Source organism: Acipenser ruthenus, chromosome 22, assembly GCF_902713425.1.
Source record: "Acipenser ruthenus chromosome 22, fAciRut3.2 maternal haplotype, whole genome shotgun sequence".
In the NCBI taxonomy this organism is placed as follows: Eukaryota; Metazoa; Chordata; class Actinopteri; order Acipenseriformes; family Acipenseridae; genus Acipenser; species Acipenser ruthenus.
In genome coordinates, this window is record NC_081210.1 from 5,635,849 (window position 1) to 5,645,369 (window position 9,521).

General features: G+C 36.0%; 2 protein-coding genes across 2 annotated transcripts; both read left to right on the forward strand.

Moving 5' to 3' along the window:
- The first annotated feature begins 3,280 nt into the window (after positions 1-3,280).
- Positions 3,281-4,330, forward strand: LOC117431837 (hemoglobin subunit alpha). Its single transcript, XM_034053160.3, has 3 exons — positions 3,281-3,443; positions 3,673-3,880; positions 4,082-4,330. Exons 1-3 carry the CDS (start codon positions 3,349-3,351, stop codon positions 4,208-4,210), a joined length of 432 nt encoding a protein of 143 aa, XP_033909051.1. The 5' UTR covers positions 3,281-3,348; the 3' UTR covers positions 4,211-4,330.
- A 3,830-nt stretch (positions 4,331-8,160) lies between these two features.
- Positions 8,161-9,521, forward strand: LOC117431648 (hemoglobin cathodic subunit beta-like). The gene is made up of 3 exons (XM_034052832.3): positions 8,161-8,327; positions 8,558-8,780; positions 9,234-9,521. Exons 1-3 carry the CDS (start codon positions 8,236-8,238, stop codon positions 9,360-9,362), a joined length of 444 nt encoding a protein of 147 aa, XP_033908723.1. The 5' UTR covers positions 8,161-8,235; the 3' UTR covers positions 9,363-9,521.

A 9,521-nucleotide genomic window follows, 5' to 3' on the forward strand; every position in this document is an offset into this window, starting at 1 on the left:
TAACATTTAAGTAACCCTTTCTCCAACCAGATAGTTTGGTCCACAAAATAGTTCTGTCTATTATCATGGTGTAACACGCTGTAAAATATAATTGTGAATAGGCGAACACAAACAATGGGAGATATCACTGAGCGTCCCGTTCCAAGTGTCACCGCACGGTTATTGAGACACATATCCTTAACCCTAACCCCTAACTCTGTGGCCTGTCTATTCAACAACGAGGCGAACTTGAGGTACAGATATCTTAACCCCCTCAAGTACAGTAATCGGGTGAATGTTTTCATAAACATACGACAGCCAACATCAATACAATGCAGCATATTAAATAGGATTTGTCTCCCCCAAATGGTTAAAATGAGTTACTGCATTGATGAATAATTCAGAACCTTTGCAGGATGAACAGCTCCCTCGCTGCTTTTTATTTATTTATTTATTAGCCGACGCCCTTATCCAGGGCGACTTACAATTTTTAAGATATCACATTATTTTTACATACAATTACCCATTTATACAGTTGGGTTTTTACTGGAGCAATCTAGGTAAAGTACCTTGCTCAAGGGTACAGCAGCAGTGTCCCCTACCGGTGATTGAACCCACGACCCTCCAGTCAAGAGTCCAGAGCCCTAACCACTACTCCACACTGCTGCCTTTAAGGAAAGGGATTACTTACATTTTGCAGCAAGCCCCACTATCATGCTCGATTTTATACATTAAAGATGGTATTCTGTCAATCTGCACACACCGCCTTATTAAACCAGGTATTGCTCGACTATCTAAACGTAGTTTTACCTGTATGAACAGTTTATGCGCATTTCTGCGAAGCAATTTATAACTGGTATGATGGCTTGAGTAAACCAGTTCAGATTACAGCTTGCAACAAAACACACACACACACACACACACACACACACACACACACACACACACACACACACACACACACACACACACACCACCACCACCACCACCACACGCAAACACACACACCAAATTTTAAGTGCAATATGTATGTTACCATGAATGTAGCGGGTCTGCGTTTTCTGCTTTTTTGTGAGCAAACTCCGATCGTGTTCAGTTACAGGTTTAATGGGTAAAACTGGATGTTTATGCGAGACTACTTCTGTTTTCTGAATTCGTATGTTGTTTTTATGATTTAGCTATTTTTACTATTATATGCAAACTAATAAAACTTGAATCAAGCGGCATGGTGTTTGAAATGTTGAGATACATGCTGATGGCAAGTTGTGCACGCTACATGCACATACACAGTATCGCCTGTAGGGGGAGGGTTGTGATAGCTAATTCTTACAATCCAATATAACAAAGCGAGCAGTAGCAGTACAGTATTAAGAAAATTATATTCATTTTTACACCAAATAGCCCTATGTGTCGGTTCACATTTTACTATCCTAGCCTTCTTTATACTTTTCCTAATTGCAGACAGTTTTTTTTATTATTATTTCTAAAAGGTGGTAGCTGTAATCAGCAAAATCATTGACAGGAGATGATATCCCTCTCAGTCACTGTGTGTACAATTGTACCGTGCCAAGTTTCTTAGCGATGTATCTATTTTATAATGCGTATCTGTTTTTTATGTTCTTTCAAGTTATGGCAGGGCAACTTCTCGAACTCCATAGAGTTCACACCAACTGTTTTAAAATATCTAAAAATGTAATAAACACGGTTCATGACCATTATGCATTGTTCCTCACTATCTTGTAAAGCGCTTTGTGATGGTGGTCCTGAAAGGCGCTATATAAAATAAAGATTGATTGAGTGATCATGACTGAAGGGGATATTTTCAACATGAGCTCAATGTAACAAATGTAACAACATCAAACTCATTAGATAACTGTATAAAACACATAGCTAAGTCGACATAAACATTTTATGATTCTTTATTTATATGGGAAGATAAATCTATAATTAGTATTATTTTTAAGTGTGCAACAAATGTATAGTTTCAGTTGTAACTCCACATAACTGACAATACTATATGTTTGTTTCCAAAGATTATATATATATATATATATATATATATATATATATATATATATATATATATATATATATATATACATATATATATATATATATATATATAAACATTCCTTTAAAAGGGGGACATCCAGAAAGTTCTACAGAGCCTACAGATGGTGAATGGGAGATAAACCTGTCAGTAGCTGTCGAAGCCCTCACCACTAACCACACCCGTCAAATGGGCCGGGTTAATGAACAAAAACAACGAGAATGTGTGTCAATGATGAAAGACTGATAAATTGAATAGCATTTCTGATTATATATATTAACTTTTAAAAATCGCCAATGTAATTAAGTGTTTAAATGTCATAAGCAGTAACGTGCAGAGCTGTCTACCAGTCTTTATGACGGTGCAATTTAACGCTTTTAGTTTAGTATTGCCATTTACAAGATTGCATTTCTTCTAATGATATAAACCAACTTTTTAAAAACATGACAACAATAACATAATAATGAGTTTAAAAGCTGAATGCAAGTTTTATAGATAGATAATAGAGACATTTTTCATTGAATGATTGTTAAAGCATAGACCTACAGACAAACATTTGTATTCTTTCCACTATGTTGCTGATAATGGAACTTAATTTTTATATTGGAATATTTAATTATCCGAGGGCTTATAGATTAGTTTTGATTAAATAACTTGCAATAGTTGAGCTTCAATAAAATGAAACACACATAACCTCTATATCGTTCATCGTTTAGTCTATTCGCCAGAAAAAGTGGGTTATTTTTTTTTACTAAGACGGTACATTCTGAAAATGAATTACAAATATGAAGCATGTTGAACCCCCATCATGATTTTAATGGTTCTTAAAGTACATCAAGGATTTAACCATTAATTGCCATGCAAGAACAGTCTTTTATTTAGTACAGTTTTTATTTACAGTAATTATTTATAGAACATCAAAAAACACACATTATGGTTCTTTAAATTATTAATGGTTCTCTTTAATGTTTTGAATAAGGCCAAGTTCGATTTATTAAGCCCAAAGTGTATATTAATAATAGACAATAGCGAATAAGACTGCAAAATTCGGGGAAGGCTGTAAATTGTGGAAGAAAAAAAAAGTTGTTGGTGCACATATGTCTATCTTGTGTAGAACGGCAACTTGGCACCATTCCACGCGGAATGGGTCACGACTGTTCTGGTTGCTCGTAACCAATCAAAGGAGAGTTTTAATTTGATCGTCTCGGGGAGTGTCTGCCGCCTTGACAATATAAAGGATCCTCACAGCTCGAATTGTCACCAGATTTTGTCCTACGCATCCCTGTTAAACAGTTGGAAAAGAAACTGCAGACTGAAAGATGACTCTCACAGCCGCAGACAAAGCCCATGTGAAGGCCATTTGGTCCAAGGCAGGCGGCAAGGCCGAGGAGATTGGCGCCGAGGCTCTGGGAAGGTAATTAAACTTCGTTGGCAATAATAATAATCAGTTGTTATTATTATTATTATTATTATTATTATTAGTAGTAGTAGTAGTAGTAGTAGTATTGCTCGACATTGAGCGGGTTTCATCGCGACATCATTGAGATTAATAAAAACGAATAAAAAAGGTTTTCAGTGACTTGCAAATTATATTAGGTTGTACTTTAATGTTAGCAAATTGAATGTTTTCTTTTCTTTGACAGGATGCTCGAGGTCTTTCCCCAGACCAAGACATACTTCTCCCACTATGCTGATCTGAGTGTGAAATCCAGTCAGGTGCGCACTCACGGCAAGAAGATCATAGATGCTATTACCAGCGCAGTCAACCACATAGATGATATAACTGGGACTCTGTCCTCCTTGAGCACTCTGCACGCCAACACACTGAGAGTTGATCCAGCCAACTTCAAGGTAACAAAAACGCCAGACTTTAATAACTTTATACCGATATTTCTGCGATGATATTGTACTATAGCTACGTGGAATAAACAGTTAGGCTATTTTTTTTAATTGTATTTATTACTGTTAAACTTCATTATAGGTTATTTTATCTTGTCATTATGTATCTGGAAGTGGCACTGATTGATTGATTGAATTCTGTTTTCATCTCAGCTCCTGTCCCACACCATCCTGGTGGTCCTGGCCCTTTACTTCCCTGCTGAATTCACCCCGGAGGTTCACCTTGCATGTGACAAGTTCCTTGCCCGCGTGTCCCACGTTCTGGCTGACAAGTACCGCTAAAACAGCGAGAACCGAGCTCGAGGCAAGAATCTTACTAGCCATGTCCAGCCTGAGATATTGTTGTTGTCAATAACAATATAAACATGGAATAAATAAAAACTTGATTTTTTTCCCCTTAAAGTTGGCCTTCATTTCTATACACATAACATCTGTTTTAATTTATTTTAATATTTGTTTATCGGGTATACTATATTCATTTAAAAAGTGTAACCTCAAGGTTTCTGCTGGGCGTGCACAGTCCTTTGCCATCCAACACAATCAAGCTTTTTCTCTTTATTGTTCATTCCGCAGATGTTTTACACATGGTTTTGACGCTTTAACTAACCAAATGGGGCAGCCAGAGCCTTAATCATTCAAACATTGAATAGGCAGAGTGTTGTCTCAAACACAATAAGTGGCAGCTGAAGTGAATAGGAGTCGCAATTGATCAGGTGTGGTCGATTCATTCAATTAGTTAATAAATAATTACAGTACTTCTGAATTGCTGCCATAATGTGTGGATTTAGGTCAACAAAGTGTACAATAAATTATACCCGCTTCAGAAATTAATGGTTCAATACAAATTCTACACAAGTTGAAACTCCTCAAATGCAGTAACCACCATGTGCTAACTCTAGATCCTGTACACAACAGCGAAATAAATAAACTTTGCTTTTCTTAAACACTGTATACCCCTTAGTTAATTACCTTACTGTGTTAAAAAAAAGACATTCTTATCACTTGCATGCTTGGCCTTTTTTGAATTTGAATTACTAAAATATAGTCAGTGTTGCCCTCGTCTTACATGAAGGAAATAAATAGCGTATAGCAAGAAACAACTTGGGTTAGTTCATTTGGTCGGCCTTTCTCTGGAACTGTTTCTTTTTTAAGAACCACTCTGCTAGTTCTTTAGAGTGAATTTAATGTAAAAACCAAAGCGTTCTTAATACATTTTCCTAATTCTAGTGTGTGTTCCGCAAAGGGACAATTGTACTTTTTAATTTTTTTTTTATAAATTTAGTCGTTGCCAATTATTTTTTATTATTTTCTCCCAATTTGGAATGGCCAATTATTTTATTAAGCTCAGCTCACCGCTACTACCCCTGCGCTGACTCGGGAGGGCGAAGACGAACACACACTGTCCTCTGAAGCGTGTGCCGTCAGCCGACCGCTTTTTTTCACACTGCGGACTCACCATGCAGCCACCCCAGAGCCACAGCGTCGGAGGACAACGCAGCTCTCGGGCAGCTTACAGGGAAGGCCGCAGGCGCCCGGCAAGACTACAGGGGTCGCTGGTGCGCAGAGCAGAGGACACCCTGGCCGACCTAACCCGGCGATATCCAGGCTATAGAGCGCATCCTGCACAATTGTTTTTAAAGCAATAAAATACATTCCAGAAGTGAGGTAAAATGTTATATATATATACACCGGATAGATAGATAGATAGATAGATAGATAGATAGATAGATAGATAGATATTTAGTGTGAAGCTTTACCTCAGTAACTTGCAATCAATCTGTATAAGCATGATACAGCTTCCCACCAGGTACAACATTCCCAGCTGTATTCCCATTTTCCATTCAAAAGACACAGCTCTCTCATTAGGAATGAGATCCAAGATGCACGTACTTGTATCTCATAGGTATTAATTAATTAATCACAATTACCTCGTTTTGAATAAAACGATTAAGGAACTGTGCTATTTGAGCTCCTACTTACCTTGTGCCAGTCAAATTAAATCCAGGTCATGTTATAATTGAAAGGAGACCCGAGCTGCAAAAGTGACAGCCTATTACAGGCATATTTTCAATTGGAATGACTTGAACTGATATTACAGTAAATGCAGAACCGGTACTGAACCAAACAAACAAAGAACAACGATACAATAAATGCACTGCAATTAATAGTTGCATTCGCTTAAAAGCAACAATTTAATTGAAATCAATGTATTCCATCCCAACCCACACCCTTTTCATTTTTAAGCATTTTTTAATACAATATGTATATAACCCCTTCATGTACACAAGGAATTGAGCGGTTGTGGAAACGGTGTCTTATTAAAATGCATTTGAGAGTGACTCAAGTTTCACGAGGAAAGTGACAATTTGAATGAGCAGATCCAACCTATCTGTAAATGTTAAAGCTGTTTCGTGCACCTCATTGCAAAAATAAGAAAGTCCGCATAATTTGTATTTGTGGGACACATAGTGCCTTGTACCTTAATGGTTCAAGGAAATGTGCAGCCAGTGGATATTGATTAATAGCAGACTAAATGCTTACCCACTGCTATGACCTCCCTGAGTATTAACACAATCCTGGCAACGTATCTTTCGCTGTTCTTGTGTTAATTAAAATCATGTCTTTTCGAATGGCTATTTATGCAGATTCTTAATCAACTCATTTTGGCAATTTTAACTGAACTCAAATATCAAGCACTGAGCACCTGGCGTTTTTTATGAAATTTGGTATCCCAAGGAACAATATTACTCAAAAAGTCAACACACCTACCTGCTCACTATTTAAAATGTAAATAACATTATGTATGTGCCCAATGAGCTATTGATGTAAGACTGTGATGTTAGGCGTTTTCATTGTGCGTCAGTGTGTATAACAAGATGATTAATCAGTCATATTAGACACTACAGATAATGCACAGAAAATTAGTTTGTATTTGAACATTCTAATCTGAAGCCATAGACAACATGACAAGCGTTTGAAAAAAAAAAAAGACAACAAAAATATTAAATAGTAATAATTAATAATTAAAAGTATGGGAGATTCAGTAAGGATGGAAATAAATGTATTGAACCGTGGGGCAGTTGTATGTATTTATTACATTATGTATTTATTCGTATATTTACGTGTTTGTTAGTTTTTTTTCTTTTCTTATTTATTGCATCACCTAAATTAAGATAGTTAATGAACACTTTAAATGAAACGCGGTTGTTCAAATGGTATTGTTTATTATATTTTACTTTCAAAATTTGATTAGGGTATCTTAAGTTAAGTATCATTAAAAAGTAGTAGCCCTACTTTGTTTTTTACGGATAAGCCTTTTTTTTTAAATAAGACTCGTATCTCTGTTAACAGCAGTTAATTTTTGGAATCGAATTACTAATACCAAGAAAGACGGACCCCTTGCCAAATACTTGATTATCAAAAAATGCAACTAATTTGGCAAAGGTAACGGGGGTGACTCCACCTTCCTGTGCTCGAAGATAAGCAGCTTGTAACATTCCACTTCGTAAAGTTTTTTGCAAAAACAAAAATATTTATTTATCATTAAAAATACTAATTAGTACCAAATTAATATGTATGTAGTGTTAATACAATGAACAGTAAATAAAACAAAATGTGCTCTAAAAACGGCAGGGTTAAAGAAAATTATTATTATTATTATTATTATTATTATTATTATTATTATTATTATTATTATTATTATTATTATATTACACACACGCGCGCACACACACACACACAGCAAAACAATGTATTATATATATATATATATATATATATATATATATATATATATATATATATATATATATCAGAAGTATATTTAAAACAAACAAACAAACAAACAAACAAACAAACCCTATAATGGCTTTAGTCCTAGTATTGACTCATTTCTTTCTTTAAAGTTTTAGAATATTGCAGACAAGCAAAAATATATTTATTCAACACATTAGAGACCATAAACATGAAATATTTACGGTTTATAATTCAGATGCCATATATATGAATGGGGAGACATTATTTATTTTTCCACCTATTGAAATAATGTGTGGGGGGTATATATTTATACAGTATGTTATTTTTTGTAATAGCTGTTGTATGTAAAGGCATCATTTGTCACAATAAGCATGTCAAGGCATCGAATGCCAAGGCCACGCCTCTTGTGAGAGATCAGGCAGTCAGCGTCAGGTTCCATGTTGGGTGTGGATTTCAGTGTTCCATAAAAGCCAGGTGCAGAGAGCAGGTCTGTACCGGATTATTTGTGGAGAGCTTATTGCACACCATCGAAAGAAAACAATACAATCACTATGGTTAACTGGACAGCAACTGAACGCAAGACCATTAACAGCTTATGGGCCAAAGTACATATTGAGGAGGTTGGCACCCAAGCTTTAGTCAGGTACCCTATACAGATATTACAGCATTTAGAATATACGAAGATAGGATATGGTAGGATGTGTTTTATTTTATACAAATTGTAAAGTTTTATATTAAAACTATATGATTCTGTTTAATTTTTAATCAAGTAACTAATAACTTTTAGATTTAAAAAAGTACGGTTGTATAGATTTGTAATTAATAATCTTGTTCTTGTTTTTAATCAATAACATCCTTTTTTGTTTTGAACAGGCTTTTAGTTGTGTACCCTTGGACCCAAAGGTATTTTAGTACTTTTGGCAACCTCTCCAATCCCGCAGCCATTGCTGGAAACGCCAAAGTCCAGGAGCACGGCAAGACAGTGCTCACAGCTGTCGGTGAAGCTATCAAGCACATGGACGACGTGAAGTCAACTTTTGCCAAGCTGAGCAAGTTGCACTCTGAGAAACTCCACGTGGACCCCGATAACTTCAAGGTAGCTCACTCTGGTAACATATCTACCGAAAGCACCCGATGCTGTAAATAAAATGGGGTTCATGGGTCAGGTGAAAATACTCAAATTACAAGAATATCAACAATAAAAAATGGTTCACAAAAGAAAAAAAATACAAGAATATCGATTTAATATCGAAGAGTCAATGTGCCTTTTTTATTACCGGTATATTACTTTGCTAGTTGAAGTCGGGTAAGATGTGCAATAAGCAATAAAGGTTTCATATTTTATCTACGGGAAGAATTATACCTACCGATATGGACAACAGAGATTGTTTTAATTAACCTTAAACGAGTAGCCTAATGCATGCGTGCTGGTTCATGGGACAGGTTGTTTCCCGGATTCAAACTTTTGCACTGGGGAAAAAATAAAAGCTAGTGTTGGCACTTTTGAAGATTAACATCGCGCTCTTGTTTTGTTTTTCTTGTTCTCCAGCATTTGGGCGATTGCCTGTCCATTGTTCTGGCTGCCACTTTCGGCCATGCCTACACTCCGGATGTCCAGGCTACATGGCAGAAGTTGATTGCTGTCATCGTCTCCGCCCTGAGCAGTCAGTACCACTAAACAAATGATGTCACTGTGGTCCAGTATCCACCGTGTGGCCACGGGAAAAACATCAGGAGATGTGCAAAATGTATCATGTGCAAAATCTAATGACGTTTCTCATTGTTGTAAACTAACATTCAGTAGCTTTGAATGACATAAATAAAATATTTAACTCAA